The following is a 20157-nucleotide window of genomic DNA, read 5'->3' on the forward strand; positions in this document are numbered from 1 at the left end:
GGAGAGGGATGATTACTAGACAAGATAAAAAGGCAAAAGACAGGAGAAGCCCGATGGCCTAATAGATTGTTCCTGTGAGATATAGGGTGGCACTGATGGGAGGGGTAGGGATAGCGTGTGGATGGTGGGAATGGGATGGGAGTGACATGGGGGGGGTGGATGGGATGATAGAATTGGTTAAGTGTGGCAAAATAGCAGGGTTGTTATTGGATAATTATTCAAACTATTTTTGCTTAAAGCGAAGGTTGCTAGATTTGATAGCAAGCATTTTAGAAAAGTTGTCAGGTAAATTAAAAGAATAGATCAGCAAAGATGGTGACATCTTTGATAAGATGGTAACAATATAAACCCTCCAGAGTATTTATACAGACCAACTCCAATGACAGTATGTTATGATCAGGTGAAGAGAGATTGATTAGTTCCTTTATTCCCTCTCATCATTTGACAGGAACAGATTTTATTGTTGTATGGATAAGATTGCCAATTTAGTAACTGTTTATGCATTGTGATCACAAAATGCACAATGACAGGTTTTATTGAGTGTTAGCAAAGGAAAAAGGGTAGTTTTTACTTCAACTGGGTTAAGTACAATGAAAATATTATGCGCATCCAACACAGCCACATACATTCATAAAGAGTGGAGAAGTTTAGATGAAGCAAATTAGAGTCCAGTAAAATTAAAGTGTGCAATTTGTATACTTGACTTTGTGACTTGACTAGCTTCAGGCTGAATTTGTCATTCCTGCTATTTTCACTTGGTCCTGATGCTTCCTGCATCAAGGCAATTTAAAGATGGAGTTGGGTGATTTCTGGTCTTCTGGAGGCACTAGTACTGGGTTGATTTCTTTCAAAATGCTGTGACTGTGCCGCCTGGATTCAAGTTGGGTGGCGAGGAAGAACCCACTCAGGTTCTTGTTCCTCCAATGCTTCAGCTGCTTGTCCTGTTCAGCAGAAAAAGTAGTGCTCAAAACACACAAGTGGTTGGATTGTCTCATAACCTTCCTCTCCAACTACCTGGTGATCCAAATAAGGGCATGACCAGTGTATTCCAGTTGTAGCTTGGTTAGCTCGTGCCTGGGAATCTCTCTCTCAGCTAGGGTACCAGTGTCCAAGTGATTATGTGTAATAGCTTGTCTCCTCCCAGATGACTGGACGTTGTGCTATTGGGCTAGAGAACATGGTTCGTTCACATTTCCCTGAGGTTATTGTCCTTGGTGGGTTTTTGCAGATGTGTAGACTCTATCTCAATGGTGTTGGAATGTGAAAGGTAGTGATGCAACATGTGTAGCCATCTTTGTCTGCTAGCTCATATCACTGGATTGTGGCTTTGAATTTTTTAAAAAAAGAGGCCCAATTAATGATACCCAGCCGATAGATTATTTTAATGATAGCATGCCACTCTATGGATGGACTCAGTGAAGAAGCAGTTATAATGTTGCTGCAAAGCTTGAATTGGAAGAAAACTGCGAGATGGGGAACTGTTGTATTTGCTGCTAGATGTTTAAATTATAACGGAGATTTCAAGGAAGCAGAGTGTTTATTCCTTGAATAATATTGAACCCATCAGATGTAAACTTGGTTTTTCAACTGGGAGAGAACAATCCCCAATTAGAATCATAGAATCCCTCCAGTACGGAAGGCGGCCATTCGAACAATCGAGTCTGTACTGATCACAATCCCATCCAGGCCCTATTCCCGTAACCCTGCGCATTTAACCTGCTGGTTCCCCTAGCACTAGGTCAATTTAGCATAGCCAGTCAACCTAATCTGCACATCTTTGACCAGAGCACCCAGAGGAAACCCACGCATTCACAGGGAGAATGTGCAAACTCCACAAAAACAAAGACAATGACCTGAGGGATTGAACCTGGTTCTCTGATGATGTGAAGCGCCAGTGCTAACCACTGTACAACTGTGCCGCCCTTAGATTTCCATATTCTATCATTTAAATAGATCACAAGGCAAGACACGTGATAAAACTTGTATTTATATTCCTTGGGCTGTTTTTTTTCACACATACCTAGCTTTATGTAGTTTTTTCCTAGCGCAGAAAGTTTTAATTCTATTAACGTCGTCAGTAAAATAATAACTAGAAATTCTGCATTTAAAGAAGTACTGTTGCAATAAAGATTTGGGTCTTTACCAGTTGGTGAAAAGAGGTTTAAATGGGAAAATAAAGCAATGTTGCTGAACAACATTGGGGATAGGGACTGGGTGGAATTGTGGTTGGTGCAGACTCGATGGGCTGAATGCTCCTTTCGCACTGTAGGATTCTATGATTATTATTGGAAGGAAAATACTTCCTTTCACAATGAATTTACTTTCATCTGTTTTGCTTCACTTGGCTTGACTTTACTAAGATATACAATCTTTACTGTGCAATTTCTCCTAATCATTCTCTGTCTTCAGGGTTGTTCTCAAAATCCTCAGAATCAAAATCTACATTGATACCAATTGATGTAGAGCATCAAGGAGCAGTGCCGGGGGCATTGCCAGGCCACAACCTGGGGGGCTATACACACTTTTTTAGGACCCAGGGAGACCTCATGATAGGTTCAGTCCAGATGAACCAATTGTAAATGGGGCCAGAGTGGTGTCATTCTGGCACCTGCTGAATATACGGTCTGTGTGGGGGTGGGGAGAAATGTCCTGGAGAGTGCTTGCTAATGTATTAAAATGAGCTTTCTGTGGTCCCGCAACATGTTTCACATCACTCCACCGATGAGGAGCTGATGAGATCGGAGCTCAGAGACTTGCTGATATGAATCATGCTCTCCAGATTTTGAGAATGCGCCACCATTCCTGTAGATGGAGAGTATGGGCTCAAAATCACCCCCCATGTTCTTGCTTCTTGAGCCAAGTTAAGAGATTTCTCAGTGATGCTACATGGCTGGCATACTTCCTGATGTTTTTCCAAGAAGTGTTTTGATCTTGTTGTTGAACAAGAACATTCAGTGTGTCAGAAGGCTCACAAAAGGTGGCAATCATACTTTACTATTTGCACAACACATTGAAGGTAGCTTTTTTTTTCCATTTTATTGCACAAAAATATTCAAATACTTCCGACTGCTGCCAATATCTGGGTCTGACTCAATTCATTTAGGTTTCCAGCATGGAAACAGGCCCTTCAGCCCAACTTGTCCATACTGCCCCTTTTTTTTTTTAAAGCTCTAAGCTTGTCCCAATTGCCCACATTTGGCTCATATCTCTCCATACTCACCTTAGCCATGTAACTGTCTAAATGCTTTTTAAAAGACAAAATTGAACCCACCTCTACTTCTAGCTCTGGCAACTTGTTCCAGACACTCACTACCCTCTGTGTGAAACAGTTGCCCCTCTGGACACTTTTGTAACGCTCCTTTCTCATCTTAAATCTGTGCCCTCTAGTTTTAAACTTTTCTACCTTTGGGAAATGATATTGTCGATCTACCTTATCCTTGCCCCTTATTATTTTGTAGACCTCTACAAGATCAGCCCTCAGCCTTCTATGCTCCAGAGGAAAAAGTCCCAGTCTATTCAGCCCCTCCTCATGACTCAAACCATCAAGTCCCGGTAGCATCCTAGTAAATCTTTCCTGCACTCTTTCTAGTTGAATAATATCTTTTCTATAATAGGGTGACCAGACTGTACACAATATTCCAAGTGTGGCCTTATCAATGTCTTGTACGACTTAACAAGACTTCCCAACTCCTGGATTCAGTGTTCTGACCAATGAAACCAAACATGTTGAATGCCTTCTTCACCATTCTGTCCACCTGTGACTCCACTTTCAAGGAGCTATGAACATGTACCCCTAGATCTCTTTGCTCTAACTCTCCCCAACTGAGTAAGTCCTGCCCTGGTTCAATCTACCAAAATGCATCATCTCTCATTTATCTAAATTAAACTCCATCTGCCATTTGTCAGCCCTCTGGCCCAATTGATCAAGATCCCGTTGCGGTCTGAAATAACCTTCTTCACTGTCCACTGTGCCACCAATCTTGGTGTCATTCCTCCAAAATCCTCATCCAAATCATTACTATAAATGACAAATAACAGTGGACCCAGCACTGATCCCTGAGGCACACTGCTGGTCGCAGACCTCCAGTTTGAAAAACAACCCTCTACAAACGCTCTCTGGCTTCTGTCGTCAAGCCAATTTTGCATTAGTTTAGCTCCCTCAACCTGGATCCCATGAGATTTAACCTTATGCAACAATCTACCATGCGGTATCTTGTCAAAGGCCTTGCTAAAGTCCATGTAGACAATATCAGCTGCATTGCCCCCATCTGCCTTCTTGGCTGTCCCTTCAAAAACCTTAACCAAATTTGTGAGACATGATTTTCCACTCTCAAAGCCATGCTGACTATCTCTAATTGCCTGTAGATCCTGTCTCTCAAATTACCTTCCTACAACTTACCCACCCAAATGTGAGGCTCACTGGCCTATAGTACCCAGACTTTTCCCTGCAGCCTTTTTTAAACAAAGGCACAAAATTTGCCACCCTCCAATCTTCAGGCACCTTACCTGTGGCTATTGATGATTCAAATATCTTTACTAAGGGACCCCCAGTTTCCTCCCAAGCCTCCCACAGTGTCCTGGGATACACTTCATCAGGTCCCGGGGATTTATCTACCTTGATGCACTTAAGACTTCTGGCACCACCTTCTCTGTAACATGTACACTTCCCAAGACATCACTGTTTATTTTCCCAAGTTCCTTAACACCCATACTCCTCTCAACAGTAAATACTGATGAGAAATATTCATTTAGAATCTCACCCGTCTCTTCTGGATCCACATATAGATGACTTTGTTGATTCTTAAGAGGCTCCTATTCTCTCCCTTGTTACTCTTTTTTGTTCTTTATGTATTTGTAGAAACTCTGGATTCTCCTTTGCCTTATCTGCCAAAACAATCTCATGTCCCTTTTTTGCCCTCCTGATTTCTCTCTCAGCTCTACTCCTACATCCCTACTCTTACACCAATTGTGATGAGCATCATAGATAAAAGCTTCCTTAAAGAGTCTTGGTCCCTTACTTGCAGCCCTGGCATTTCTTGCATTCTGTCCCTCTCAGTCAACCTCTTGCTCCAGCCTCCTCATCATTCCTTTCTCTAATTATTGCCTGCTACTTTCTGTCAACTTTTTGTATTTTTGTTTTATCTTTTTTCGACTTGCCTGACTCTGCACACCACCTATCACTTTCACTTAACACATAATAATGGGTAGTGTCTCAGAACATAACTTGCATGCAGCAAATCAAAGGAGAGAAAACAAAACAAATGAAATATGAAAGAGCATTGAGGATTTATATTGTAAATTTGTGACATTCTATAGTTAAGCTTAGTTAACTCATGTTTGAATTATGCTGTGACCAAAGGCAGGACCGCAGAATCCCCTGTCAGAAGGCCAAAGTCCCTGTTGGAAATGGTTAGATGTTAACTCCCCATGCTTCTTGGTTCAAGATATCATCCCACCAGGTTTAGTTGAGATTGGCCCAAGGTCCTCTGAGGAGTTTGCCAACAAAAACAGACATTTTGCCTTTAAGTATTGATTAAAGCAATATTATAACAAAATGTTCACTCATTTATGTGTGCTGTGCTCAAAGGAAAATCCTTGGCTCATTGTGTGCTAATGCTTAACCTTAAGTTGTTTTTGTTGGTAGTTTTTGTCAGTGCTGGTTTGCCATTGCCTTCCACTTTCAGGAGCATGGCGAGGAGACAAGTCTTAAGACAACTCAGCTGGAACAGGCATTGAACCCGCAGTGTTGGCATTATCCTGAACCAGAAGCTGGCCAACTGAGCTGACTGGCCTCAACAAGATGCAGTCTAATTTTAAAAAAAAAACTGTGGGTTCTGGAAATAAAGTCAGAAAATGTTGAAAATACTCAGCAGATCAGGCAGCACCTATGGAGAGAAGGACACAGTTAATGCTTCAGGTCAATGACATTTCAGGATCTGATGTAAAGTTATCCTCCTGAAGCCATTAACTCTGTCTCGCTAACAGCAGATGCTGCTGACATGCATATAGAAAATCAACCAGAGTTGACATGCCACAGTGAGTGTTCTATAATCTTTTGAACTAAAAAATTGGAAGTGAGAACTGTGCATACTGTTTTATTATGGTTATGATATCCTGTTCCAGTGTAAAATGTTGGAAATGCTGCCTTTAGTCAATACTATTTGAAGATGCAATTAAACAACTTTTAATTAATTCAAAACTAACCTTTGGTGCTCAACAGTATTTCTTCTCATTTGTTTACGTTGCACATGGCTTGTTCATTTCAATACATAGTACCTTTAACTCTTTTGTGACCCACTTTCTTTGCCCAATGTCTTAGGCTTAACGTGACTGTTTCTTACTTGTCCCAAGTCACCCCAAGCTGTTTTCTGACCTAATACACACCCTGTTGAGCACAAATACTGCTTCCTTGTGGCTTTGCCTATCCCCTCAGACCTGCCTAAGTCTCTGCTGCTGGGAGTGTCATTCAGCCCTTTGTTGCCTCCAGACTTAATTAGTTCAAATGTTTCCACTTTCACTTTGCCAAGTATCTGTTGACAACATGAGAAGGACAAACTTCGAGCCCTTGCCTTTGTGCCAGAAACTGAAGTGCTAGACACAGAATCTTTGCATATCAGTATTATTAGAGGAATTCATAAAGACAATGCAGGGGACTTTTTAGGGAGGTGATGGCCAAATGGTAATATGACTAGACTATTAATCCAAAAACTCAGCCTAGTGTTCTGGGGACCCAGATTTGAATCCGACAGATGGTGGAATTTGAACTCAGTAAAAAAAAATCTGAAATTAATAATCTATTGATGATCCTGAAACCGTTGTTTGTCAGAAAAACCCATCTGGTTCACTAATATCCTTTAAGGACGGAAATCTGCATTCCTTACCTGATCTGGCCTACGTATGACTCCAGAGCAATGTGGTTGAATCTCAATTGCCCTCCAAGGGCAACTAGAGATGGGCAATAAATGTTGGCCAGCCAGCAAATGAATTTAAAAAAAGGAGGTTGCTCGAAATGTTGCGCAGTTGTTGAGATCCGTCATAGGATGACTATCCTCTGGATCTTTCCTAACATTTTCTTAAACAGTAGTCTCACTTTTATAATTAAAAAGACCATGTCTCCTTTATGATGATTTTGGTTTAGACAGACCTACATTAGCACTGCAGAGCGTGATCTCTTAACAGTCATTATGGATATGCAGTAAAGTAAGCATATTGTCGTCTGACAGATAAATATAGTTATTAGAAAGTTACACAGAGTAACTTATATGATATCTTTGCAAAGTAGCCTTGGTCATTCAAACTGCTTTGTGATATTCTGTAACAATTTCTTATTTCAACAGATTCTGCAGAACATTTACCCATGAAGTGGAGTCTTAAACATAAAATGAATTCTTCAGTAAAACTTGTAATGCACCTAACACTTCGACCTAAACAAGTTCTGCTGCCTATTTCACATCACACACTAGATCTCACTGATCCATCACTCTTATGACCACAAAGTTCATTAAACTTCTGTATATTTTCCAGATTCAGTATGAACAGAGAGTCTCGGAGCTTGAGCAGCTTTTAGTGGACAAGCCAACTCATGAGAAAGAAAATTTTGATGACCCTGATCCAGAAATGAAGGTACTAGAAGAAGAAATTCTCAAGTTAAAAGAGGCCCACAAGTCCAAGGAAAATCGACTCCGGAATGACATTGAGAAGCTGAAAAATCAACTCTACCAGACAGAACTAAAGTTAATGGAGAGGGAAGAAAGCTCCCTGCGAGTGGCTGACCAGCATATGCAGCAGACGTATCAGCAAGCCAAGATAGAGCATCTCAACTTAGAACTGGCTTCCAAAAACCGAGAAATACAAGAGCTTTCAAAGACTTTGGAACATCTACAGAGAGAAAGGAGGGTGCTCCTTAATAATAAAATACTAGCTGACAAATATGCACAACTCAAGCCAACCAAGAAATCCAAAAAGGACAATGAGTCTATCCCAGAGTCTTTCCCAGCAACTATCGACGAAAAGGTTTACCAGCCAAATGACTTTTCTGGTTCTCATATCTCTGAGGTTCTGAAGGAAAATGACATGCTGAAGAACAACATCAAGAGATATTCTTTGGAAATAGACCAACAAAGAGCAAAATTGGCCCAATTTGAAAATGAAGCAAGGAGGTAAAGATGAGATTTAACTTTTTTGATGTGTTTCTGTGAAACTACAATTTGAGGAAATTGTGCAGTATGTGGTGTGGTACTAAAGCACGCACTTTAGGAAGAGCTAAGATGACGCTGTCAACCCTCCTCCAGTCCAAAGGCTAACCATCACTTACCTGAGAGCCTCTGACAAGCGAACAGCTGTTCAGTTGTGCTTCAGGTTGAGCCACGTGTTACTCTTGGCAGTTCACTGCCTCTGTAAAGTAGGTCCAGAGCCAAAGTCAGGGCACATCAAGATTCACTATTCGGTGCTCCTGAATTTCTAAGCTGTGGTGCTTTATCAAGCTTTTAAATATACCTCACGACTTTTTTCTTATTTATACATGCAACAAAGACATCAGTTATTTCTCTTTGAATTACTTTGTCTATGCAATAATCACTGCACTCCAATCATGACAACCATTTTGTATAGCAAGATGTCGGTGAGGTCGGCTGAGTCATCATGCAAGGCAAGTCAGGATGTGGGATGAATACGTCTATTTTTAAATCACAAGTGATACGGTACGGAGGAGGCCATTTGGCCCCATTGTTTCTTCACTATCTCTCCAAATAAGCATTACGACTTAGTGCCATTCTCCTCTCTCTGGATATTGCTTCTTTCAAAAATCATCTAACGCCATCATAAATGCCTTGATTAAACCTGCCTCCATCACATTTCCAGGCAGTCATTCCAGATCCAAACCAATTGCTGTATCAGAAAGTTTTGCTCACACTGCATTTGCTTCTGCAATTCCCTTTAAATCTATGTCCTGTCATTCTCAGTCCTTTTATAAGCAGGAATAGTTTCTCCCTACTTATTCTGTCCAGATCCCTCATGACTTTGAACATCTCTGACAGTGGTTATCACTGCTGCATCACAGCGCCAAGGACCCAGGTTCGATTCCCAGCTTGGGTCACTGTCTGTTCAGAGTCTGCACGTTCTACTTGTGCCTGCGTGGGTTTCCTCCAGATGCTCTGGTTTCCTCTCACAGCCCAAAAGACGTGCTGATTAGATGCATTGGCCATGCTAAATTCTCAAACAGGTTGCCTGAGTCTGGCGTCTAGGGGATTTTCACAGTAACTTCATTGCAGTATTAATGTAAGTCTACTTATGACACTAATAAAATAAAATTTAAACAAATCTTCTCTTACCCTTCTCTCCCAGGAGAAGAGTCATAACTTCTCTAATCTATCCTCATAACTAAAGTTTCTCACCCTTCAAACAATTGTTAAACCCCTTTTGCACTCTCAATGCATTCACTACCTTACTATAATATGGCACTTAGAACTGTTCACAGTACTCCAGCAGAGGTCTAACTATTGTCTTGCAAAAGTTCAGCATAATCTCCTTGCTCTTAGATTCTATGGCCAGAATTCTTCCAAAAAAATTTGAAGTGCTGAATTTGCAGGAAAACTGGAGTAAGTTACGCTGTTTTTCTTCAGTGGGAGTTCACACTAGAATTTCCCATGTTCTGTGCAATACAAAGGCCACCAGCATAAATATCGTTAGATTTCACAGGATGAGACCTATCCCTGCGGAGAGGCTGAAACCAGTAGGCCTTTGCATATGCGTAATGGCCACGAACTATCAGTCTCCTGTTTGCTGGCCCGCTCAGGACTCCTGCAGTGCTGACTCCCTGCCATTACAGGCAAACCTCAACTCCTCCATCCCCCTCCCCCACTGGCGCTCTTCAATCTCCAGCCCGCAGAGCCAAACCTCTCCTACCCCCTACAGTGCAGACAGCCTCCTCCCCACCGCCCCCTCCCTTTTGCAGGCAAACCACTTCTCCGGTTGACCCCTACTTCCCAGCCCGCCCCAGCTGCTGGCCCCCCCCCCCCCGCCCCCATCAATCCCAACATGGAATGGCAGCAGGACCGCACCCCCCCCCCCGCCCCCCCGGTCCCTTGACACTGTTCCATGCCCGATGGGCAGTTCCAAGGTGCCCCCAAGGCATCGGCACTTTGCCTCTTGGGCAGTGCCAGGGTGGCCATGCCCAGGCAGCACCACTACCAACTGTCCGACCCCTGGTGGGGGGGGGGGGGGTGGCGGCCTTATTGTCCCCTCTTCACCCCACTCCAGCGGGGTTAGGCCGCTAGCTCCTCAAAAGTGGGGAGTTAGTGTAATCCCCACTAGAGTGAAATACTCCTGGGGTATTTCCAGGGGAGAGAAAATGGGGGGGCGGGGGGGGGGGGGGGTGGAACACGCAAATTCAGTCCCCAGTCACTAATTACATGAGAAATAGATTTAAGTAAGATTGAGAGAACTTACCTATCTTCCTGCTGGTTTCCAGCACGGATCTCATGGTGCTGGAAATCCGTCACTGAGATGTATGTGGTGGGGACACATGCACGAATCCCACATATGCCTGGCCTTGAGATTCTCTTACCCCACTGCGCTAGAAAAATAGCTCAATGGAGTCAGAGGATCGCCCCTTATACTTCTGTTAATACAGCTCAGAATACTAAATGCTTTACTGACTGCTCTTTCCACTGTCCTGCCACCTTCAACGATCTATGCACATGTACAGAGGTCTCTCTCACTCTGCTCCTGCACCCTCTTCAGAATTGTACCCCTTATTTTGTATTGTCCATGTTCTTCCTGCCAAAATGGATCACCTCATACTTCTCTGCATCAAACATTATCTGTGACTTATCTGCCCTCCACTAACTTGTCAATGTCCTTTTGAATTTCTACACTGTCCTCACAGTTATAATGCTTCCAAGGTTTGTGTTATCTGCAAACTTTGAAATTGTCCCCTGCACACTTAGATCTAAACCATTAATATGCATATGGAAAAGTAAGGGTGCCACTACAGACCCCTGGGAACTCCACTGCATACCTTCCTCCAGCCTGAAAAACAGCCAATTTTGTATCCATGATGCGACTGTCCCTGTTATTCCAAGAGTTATAACTTTCCTCACAATTCTGTTGTGTGGTATTGTATCAGATGTCTTTTGTAAGTTCACGTGCAACATCAACATCATTGCCCTCTATGACCCTTTCTGTTACCTCTTCAAAAAACTTCATTAGTTAAACACCATTTTCCCTTTAGAAATCCATGCTGGTTCTTCCTAATCAACCCACATTTTTCCATGTGTCTACCAATTCTATCCAGAATAATTGTTCCTGGAAACTTCCCCATCATTGAAATTAAACTGACTGGTCTGGAAGCTGGGTTTGTCCTTGCAACCCTTTTTGAACGAAAGGGCATAACGTCTATAACTTTCCGATCCTGTGGCACCTCGGGGAAGACTGAAAGATTATGGCCAGTACCTATTTAATTTCCACTCTCACTTCCATCAGTAATCTTGGGTGCAACTCATTTGGCCCAATGCCTCGTCAGTTTTAAGTACAGTCTATCCAACGCTTTCTCCTTATCGGTTTTGAAGGTCTAGTGACAGAGTTCTCTTGTCTGTCACTATGGCCTTGGTATCAACTACCAAGATGAAGACAGATGCAAAGTATTCATTTAAAACCTCAACCCATCCAACATGTGTAAATTCCCAAGACTCTAAAGTCCTTCCTCCTGCATCATCTTTCCAGCCATTTCCATGAATTGCATGGTTCTCTTGGTCAAGGCAGTTCCCTTTCTGCCTCCAGGCCCCTTAGGTGCTGGGTGACCACCTCTCTGAACGTGCTGAACTTTAAGCCTTGCTGATCTTTAAGATCTTGCAAAACTTTTAAGCCTGGCAGATATGCCACAATGACCCCAGCTGCTGCTCCAGCTCTGAAACCCAGGACTTAAATTTTTGCAGCTGTCAAAATTTCCTACTCATGTGGTTGCCCATAACTCTGGTAGCATCCTTAACTTCCCACGTATTGTAGGCTTCACGTTCCATCAGCCGAGCTGCCCTGCCATAGCTAAGCTTTAGTTCCCTTACATTAACTATTCCTAGAGTTTCCTTCTTAAATCCAAGTGTAACTACTTCCTTAAAAATAATAAAATGTGGGTGATCTGATTGATGAGTTTGCAGATGACATGAAGATTGGTGAAGTTACTGATAGTGCTGGGGATTGTCAGAGGATACAACAGAATATAGATAGATTGGAGACTTGGGCACAGAAATGGCAGTTGGAGTTTAATTCAGACAAATACAAGGTGATGCGTTTTGGAGGATCAAATTTACATGCGAATTATACTGTAAATGGCAGAACCCTTCGGAACATTAACGTACAGAGCGATCTGGGCGTACAGGTCCACCGTTCCCTAAAAGTGGCAATGCAGTTGGCCAAGCTGACTCAGAAAGCATATGGTGTACTTGCCTTCATCAGGCAGGACATAAAGTGCGAGAATTGGCAAACAATGTTGCAGCCATACAAAAACTTGGTTAGGCTGCGTTTGGTGTATTGCATGCAGTCCTGGTCGCCAGACTACCAGAAGGACGTGGAAGAGTGCAAAGGAGGTTCACCAGGATGTTGCCTGATCTTGAGGGTATTGGCTCTGGGAGGAGAGGTTGAATAAACTAGGACTGTCTTCACTGGAAAGCCAGAGGCTGAGGGGAGACCTGATAGAGGTCCACAAGATTATGAGAGGCATAGACAGGGTGGAAAGTCAGAGGCTTTTTCCTAGACTGAAAGTATCAATTACAAGAGTGAGAGGAGAAAAGCTTAAGGGAGATGTGCGGGGGACATTTTTCAGAGTGGTGGGTGCTGGAATGTGCTGCCAGAGGAGTGGTGGAAGCAGACACATTAACAACATTTAAGAGGCATTTGGATGGGTAAATGAATAGGGAGGAAATAGATTGGCATGGGCTTGAAGGGCCAAAGGGCCTGTTCCTGTGCTGTTTTTTTTGTAAAAATAATGCGCTCTCCTAATTTGCAACATTTTAAACACAGTGCCTAACATTAGTTTCTTACCAACCAATTAATTTGTGGTTTTCCTATGATGTTGCAATTTGTTTTATCTCTGATCTTTTGAATTCATTGTAGCTGGTGTGCTTCTCCAACTCCCAAGGTAAATATAGGCCTCAAGCCTTGGCCTTAAGTTATCTGCACCTGCTCCGGGCTGCTCCCTCACCTGTCCGCCACCCTTCCCACTCCCAAGGTAAAAAGCAAATGGTTCTGCTGGACCTTTAATGTCTGCCTGAACCATTGGAATGGCATTCTGTCTTGAAGATGGGACTGTTCGCAGCACTTGACTAAAGTGTTGATCCAGGGTATGTACTCCAGTTCTGGAGTTGAGCTTGCACACGCAGTCAAACTCGGTGAGGTTAAACTGACATCTGATGAAAAATAATGAGGAACTGTGTCTTAAAAATGTTGCTGGGTTTAAAAAAAAAACTTTAATATGTTCTCGTTTATGGTCACTGTTTGCTAATAGCTTTTATAAAATAAGGCATTTGAATTATTTTCTTGCCACTGCAGGGCGCAAGAAGGTATTGCTGAGCATGTTGCAGCATTAAAAGCAGTTCATCAGCAAGAGGTTGAACAGTTATTGACACAGCACGCACTGGAACACTCCTCCTCCAAAGTGGCTGAATTGACAAATAAAATCTCCACTCAAGAGGTACTGACAATTTACTTCCAATGTAGTGCTCCTGAAAAGCATTTCTTTTCAGTATTAGTGTTCAAGAGTGTCTCCAGGCAGAGAGATTCTGAATTTCATGAACAATGTGGGATTTAAAAATTGAGTAATTTGTTGTGTGTGTTTATTATGGGCTTTGGGGGATTAATGGAGTGGGCAAGGTGAGCTTTATTTGATGCAGCTTTTTATGATGGAATTTGATCGATATTAAAGATGTTGCAACATTATTTATTACAAGAAGACAGATTATATGGGTGAGGGGCTGGGAGATCAAAGGTACAGAAACAGTATCAGTGGGATTGGATAGCCAGGATTTTCATCTGAGCTAGGTTGGATTTTTTTTAATTCTTTGAAGGGATTTGAGCATCAGTTGCTCGCCAGCATTTGTTGCTCTTCCTAATTGCCCTTGATGTGGAGTGCATAGGAGCTATTGTCACTCCACCTCTACATTCAGTGCCAGCGCACTTCTCTCCACCTGACGAAGGAGCAACGCGCTCCAAAAACTTGTGATTTCAAATAAACCTGTTGGACTATAACCTGGTGTTGTGTGACCTGTCATAATTGCCTTTGGGAAGATGATGTGAGCTACCTTCTTGAACCGCTACAGTCCATCTGTTGGACTGCAGGTAGTGGCAAGAGCAGTTAACTCCTTGCCCATTTACTGACCTTACCGAGATCCTTTTGATTTGACTAGATTTATTATTATAACATGTACGGAGATACAGTGAAAAGTATTGTTTCTTACGCGCTATACAGACAAAAATATACTATTTGTAGAACACAGAGTGGAGAAGGAAAGGAGAGGGTGCAGAATATAGTGTTAAAGTCATAGCTAGAGTGTAAAGAAAGGTCAGTTTCATATATGGGAGGTCCATTCAAAAGTCTGATGGCACCACTCTATCCAACCCATCATAGATCTTGTAAATCAGGTCTATCAGGTCCCCCCTCATCATCCAGCACTCCAGTGAAAACAATCAAAGTTTGTTTAACGTTTCTTCATAGTCCATATCCTCCAAACCAGGCAACATCCTGGTAAATCTCTTCTGCAGCTTTTCTAATGCATCAACATCTACTCCAAATGCGGTTTAACCAAAGTCTTATACAGCTGCAACATGGTTTTCCAATTCCTATACTCAGTGCCCTGATTGATGCAGGCAGCATGCCATATGCTTTCTTGACCACCTTGTCCACCTGAGTTTCTACCTTCAGGGAACTATGGATCTGCACGCCTAGATCCCTCTATATGCTAATATTTCTAAGGGCTGTACCATTTACTGTGTACTTTCCTTCTGCAGTAGATCTTCCAAATCACATCACCTCACATCGCAGCCCAGGTCTCCAGCCGATTTTATATCCTGCTGTGTCCTCTGACGATCCTCCTCGCTATCCGCTACTTCCCCCAATTTTTATATCACCATTTTCACTGTACATGAATACATGTGACAATAAGTCAAATCAAATTGTGAAATTCTCTACCCCAGAAAGCAATGGAGGCTGGGTCATTGAATTTATTCAAGGCAGCATTAGGCAGATATTTGATAAACAGGAGGGGTCAAGGGTTATGAGGCAGACAGAAAAGTAGAGCTGTGATCACAACCAGATCAGCCATGATCTTAAGTGGTGGAGCAGGCTCAAAGGGCTGAATAGCCTACTCTTGCCTCTAAGTCCTATATTCCTAGGATCTGAAATTCCTCATCTTGGGAGAAGAGGTACCAAATACACTGGTCCTCACAAATTTCTTGTTGTCTATAGCTTGACAGTCTCCTTGAGGACAGGGCAAGGAATTGAAACTCGTCCTCCCAAGAGACCTGGAGCATTGTCAAAAGATTCTGACGCATTCTTTTGTAATAGAAGAATGTGGCTATGCATTAACAATTCAGTCAGAAGCTTGACTCTTTTGTCCATGCCTGTTCTGGCACAGTGTTAGTGTGGCCGCTGCTGGGTAGGAGAGATCACAGAACAAAACTCAAAAGAAGGATCATTATCAAAAGCAATCAGTTTGAAAAGATTCTATTAAGTGTTTTGATCTGAGATTTCTGTGGCCTGTGGATGTGGATATGCTGGCATTGGACTGGGGTAAACACTGTAAAAAGTCTGACAACACCAGGTTTAAGTCCAACCGATTTATTTGATAGTAAACTCACTAGCTTTCGAGGTCTTCGTCTTCTTCAGGTGAATGGAGAGTTCTGCTTTTTTTTAAAAGGAAAAAATAGCTTTTATTGTACTTAACCAGTTTAAGTAAAGTAATAAAAAACACTCCAACTTTCATGCACATACATATTCAGGTCTACACGTACAAAAATGAATTACAAACTCTCCATTTACCTGAAGAAGAGGGAAACCTCGAAAGCTAGTGAGTTTACTATCAAATAAATCGGTTGGACTTAACATAAGAACATAAGAAATAGGAGCAGGAGTAGGCCATCTAGCCCTTCGAGCCTGCCCCATTCAATAAGATCGTGGCTGATCTGTCACTGCTTAGTTCCACTTTCCCGCCCTCTCCCCATAACCCTTAATCCCCTCTTATCAAAAACCCATCAACCCGCGTCTTAAAAATATTTAGCGAGGCAGCCTCCACCACTTCAACGGGCAGAGAATTCCAGAGATTCACCACCCTTTGAGTGAAGAAGTTCCTCCTCAACTCCATTCTAAACCGCCCCCCTTTTATCTTGAGGCTGTGTCCCCTAGTCCTACTGTCTTTTTTGAGCGGGAAGAGTCTTTCCACCTCTATCCTATCCATCCCATTCATCATCTTATACGTCTCAATGAGATCTCCCCTCATTCTTCTAAACTCTAATGAGTACAAGCCCAGTTTATTCAGCCTCTCCTCATAGCTCAACCCCCTCAACTCCGGTATCAGCCTAGTAAACCTCCTCTGCACTCCCTCCAAGGCCAAAATATCTTTGCGCAGGTGCGGCGCCCAAAACTGCACACAGTACTCCAGCTGCGGCCTCACCAATGCCCTATACAGCTGCAGCAAGACCTCTCTACTTTTATATTCAATCCCCCTCGCTATGAAGGCCAGCATCCCATTCGCCTTCCTGACCACCTGCTGCACCTGCAAGCTGGGTTTTTGCGACTCATGCACAAGGACCCCGAGGTCCCTCTGCACCATCACCTGCTGCAGTTTTTCGCCCCGTAAGTAATAGTCCTTCCTACCATTCTTCCTACCAAAGTGGACCACCTCACACTTGCCAACATGTTGTCAGACTTTTTACTGTGTTTATCAACTTTTTGCTTGTCATGAAAACCCACCTGGTTCACTAATATTTGTTTAGGCCAGGAAATCCGCCATCTTTACCTGGTCTCGCCTACATGCAACTCTAAAACAACACTAACGTAGTTGACTGTTAACTGCTCTTTGAAATGGCTGAGCAAGCCAGTTCATGGTTAAGGCCTGTAACATTCACCAGCCCACCCCTCGTCCCCTTTATGCTTCCTCTGTGCCCGCCCACCCAGTATTAACCAAGCTTTAAAAAAAGTGAGCCATATGCTGACGCTTATAAGTTTTTCAAATGCTCATAAAGTAAAAAAAGTAATCAATCATTCAAAAATCCCTTTGAAAAAAATACTCTTCTTGCATTCATATGCAGTTGCCAGTCAAACAAATCTTTTGATCAAGTCCCATATATGAGGTTAGTGTGCAAAATTAAATTTCATGGGACTGAGGGTAATATACTGGCATAGATTAAGAATTGTTTAACAGACAAGAAACAGAGATAGGAATAATTGTGTATTTTTCAGAGTGGAAGGCAGTGAATAATGGGGTACCACACAATCTATGCTTAGGCCACAACTATTCAGAAACTTGGAATTGTGAGCGGTGAGGAGGAAGAGGTTTCAAGGCAATTTAGACAAGTTCAGTGAATAGGCAAATACATGGCAGATGCAATACGACATGGATAAATATAGCTATCTACTTTGGTAGGACAAACAAAACAGCAGAATGTTATTTGTATGCTGATAGATTGGGAAATGTTGATGTTCAAAGGGACCTGGGCATCCTTGAACACCACTCCAAGAATGCGGATGCACGAAATGGTTAGATAGGTAAATGGTATGTTGACCTTCATTTCAAGAGGATTTGACCACAGGAGCAAGGATGTCTTACTTCAGCTGTATAGGGTCTTGGCAAGACAATACCTGGAGTTCTGTGTGCAGCTTTTGTCAACTTAACTAAAAAAAAATGCTCTTCCCATAGAGGGAGCGCAGCAAAGGTTCACTAGACTGATTGCTGGGATAGCAGAATTATCACATGAGGAAAGATTGGGTCGACCATTCAAGAATGAGGTGGGATCTCATTAAGACACATAAAAATTCTGACAAACCTGAACAGATAGGACACAGGAATAGTGTTTCCACTGGCATGGAGAGGGTGTCCAGGAAAAGGGGTCACAGTCTCAGGATAATGGGGTAGGACATTTAGAACCAAAAAGAAAAAAAGTACAGCACAGGAACAGGTCTCCAAGTTTGTGCCGTGCTGATCCTGATGCCCTAACTAAACTAAAGAAAGAACCTACTGCCCTTACTTGGTCCATATCCCTCTATTCCCTCCCTATTCATGTACCCATCCAGTTGCCTCTTAAATGTTGCTAATTGCCTGCTTCCGCCACCTCCTCTGGCAGTGGGTTCCAGGCACCATTCTCGGCATGAAAAGCTTCCCTTGCACATCTCAAAGAACAGCACAGGAGCAGGCCCTTTGGCCCACCAAGTCTGTGCTGACACAGATGCCTCTCTAACATTTTCTTGCCTGTACATGGTCTATATCCCTCCATTCCCTGTCCATTCATGTACCTATCCAGATGTCTCTTAAATGGTGCTAATATGCCTGCTTCCACCACATCCTCTGACAATGCATTTCACTACTGTATGAAAACTTCTCCTGTACATTTCCTCTTTCCCCTTGAACCTATGCCCTCTTTAATTGACACTTCCATCCTTGGAAAAAGCTTCTGACCATCCATTCTGTCTATGCCTCTCATAATTTTGTAAACCTCTATCAGTCTCCCCTCAGCCTTGTCTTTGCAGTGAAAACAATCCTAATTTATTCAACCTTTCATAGTCAACACCCTTGAGATGAGGCAACATCCTGGTGAACCTTCTTTGCACTTTCTCCAAAGCTTCCACATCCTTCTGGAAGTGTTGTGACCAGAACTGCACGCAATCCTCCAAAAGTGGCCTAATCAAGATTAGATATTGGCTGCAACATGATTTCCCAACTCTTGTACTCAATGCCCCAGCTGATGAAGGTAAGCATACCATATGCCTTCTTAATCTGTTCGTTGCCACTTTGCCACTTTTAGGGAACTGTGGACCTGTGCACCTAGATCACTTTGTATGCTAATATTCCTAAGGGCTCTGCCATTTGCAGTATAACTAACATCTAAATTTGATCCTCCGAAATGCATCACTTCACATTTGTCCAGATAAAACTCCATTTGCCATTTCTGTGCCCAAAGACTGATGAGGGGAAATCTTTTCTTTTTGTCATGAACCTATAGAATTCTCTACCACAAAAGACTGTGGAGGCCAAGTCACTGAATGTGTTTGAGGAAGACGTAGATAGGTTTCTGAACACTAAAGGTATCAAGGGATTTGGGGAGAGAATGGGAATATGGCATTGCAATAGAGGATCAGTCATGATTGTTTTGAATGGTAGAGCAGGCTCAGTGGGCCTGATGTCCTACTCCTGCTGCTAATTTCTGTTTCTAAACACATGTAATGAAAGTCCCATTGAAACAAAAACCCTTTTAGCAGTTCTTACTCTTGTCCAAATAAATTGGCATTTAAAAACCACTTTGAAGAAAGATAAACTAATTACCAATTTACAAAGCCACCAATCAAAGCTAGTAGATTTTGGAGCTGTGTAAACAACCTCCCATAGAGCCGAATGCATTAATCTGTTTTTGAGCTAAACCAACCATTCATAGTGAGACTACCTCTGTTTTGCCAATTGGCCTTTTTATAAAAGTTTGGTTGAGTTTCAGAATCAACATACACTTCACAAATCCGATGAACCCTTTTTAAAAGCGATATTTTGAAACATTTTAAAAGTCTGATAAATTATGCTAAAATACCATATTCATTAAAATATTGAAATGTTCAGATAAATCTTGTTAAACCCAGTTTAATTTCGAAAAGCATGATAATTTAGTTTTATCATTGTTGTAAAATCTGTATACAGCAGCTGTTTTCTTGTTAAATTGAGTTTTATTCTTCAAATCCAGTAATCGACAAGACTGCCTAATCACATTGTTTAAAATATTGTTGGTCTTACTGCTGCTGAAACCATAATCCATTGCCATTGCCAATTCCAAATAAAACAAATCTTCACTGCTGGCTTCACCCTACAGAAACTCCACTCTGTATCCTGTCCTCTCCAAGGTCCTGCTTACCAATCTCCCCAGCCCCAAATGATTTCAATTGTTGCCCCAATTCATCTCAAATTTCTTGTT

At 42.4% G+C, this 20157-nt stretch overlaps 1 protein-coding gene across 1 annotated transcript in view; it reads left to right on the plus strand.

Annotated features, from left to right (window-relative positions):
* cep162 (centrosomal protein 162) overlaps positions 1 to 20157 on the plus strand; it is a 114019-nt gene that overhangs the window by 78523 nt on the left and 15339 nt on the right. Inside the window, exons 24-25 of the mRNA XM_080192814.1 lie at positions 7525 to 8159; positions 13543 to 13684. Of these exons, the coding sequence (XP_080048940.1) occupies positions 7525 to 8159; positions 13543 to 13684 (777 nt within the window). The remainder of the gene's footprint in view (positions 1 to 7524; positions 8160 to 13542; positions 13685 to 20157) is intronic.

The sequence above is a fragment of the Carcharhinus amblyrhynchos genome, chromosome 7 (genome assembly GCF_965287045.1).
Source record: "Carcharhinus amblyrhynchos chromosome 7, sCarAmb.v2.hapA, whole genome shotgun sequence".
Taxonomy (NCBI): Eukaryota; Metazoa; Chordata; class Chondrichthyes; order Carcharhiniformes; family Carcharhinidae; genus Carcharhinus; species Carcharhinus amblyrhynchos.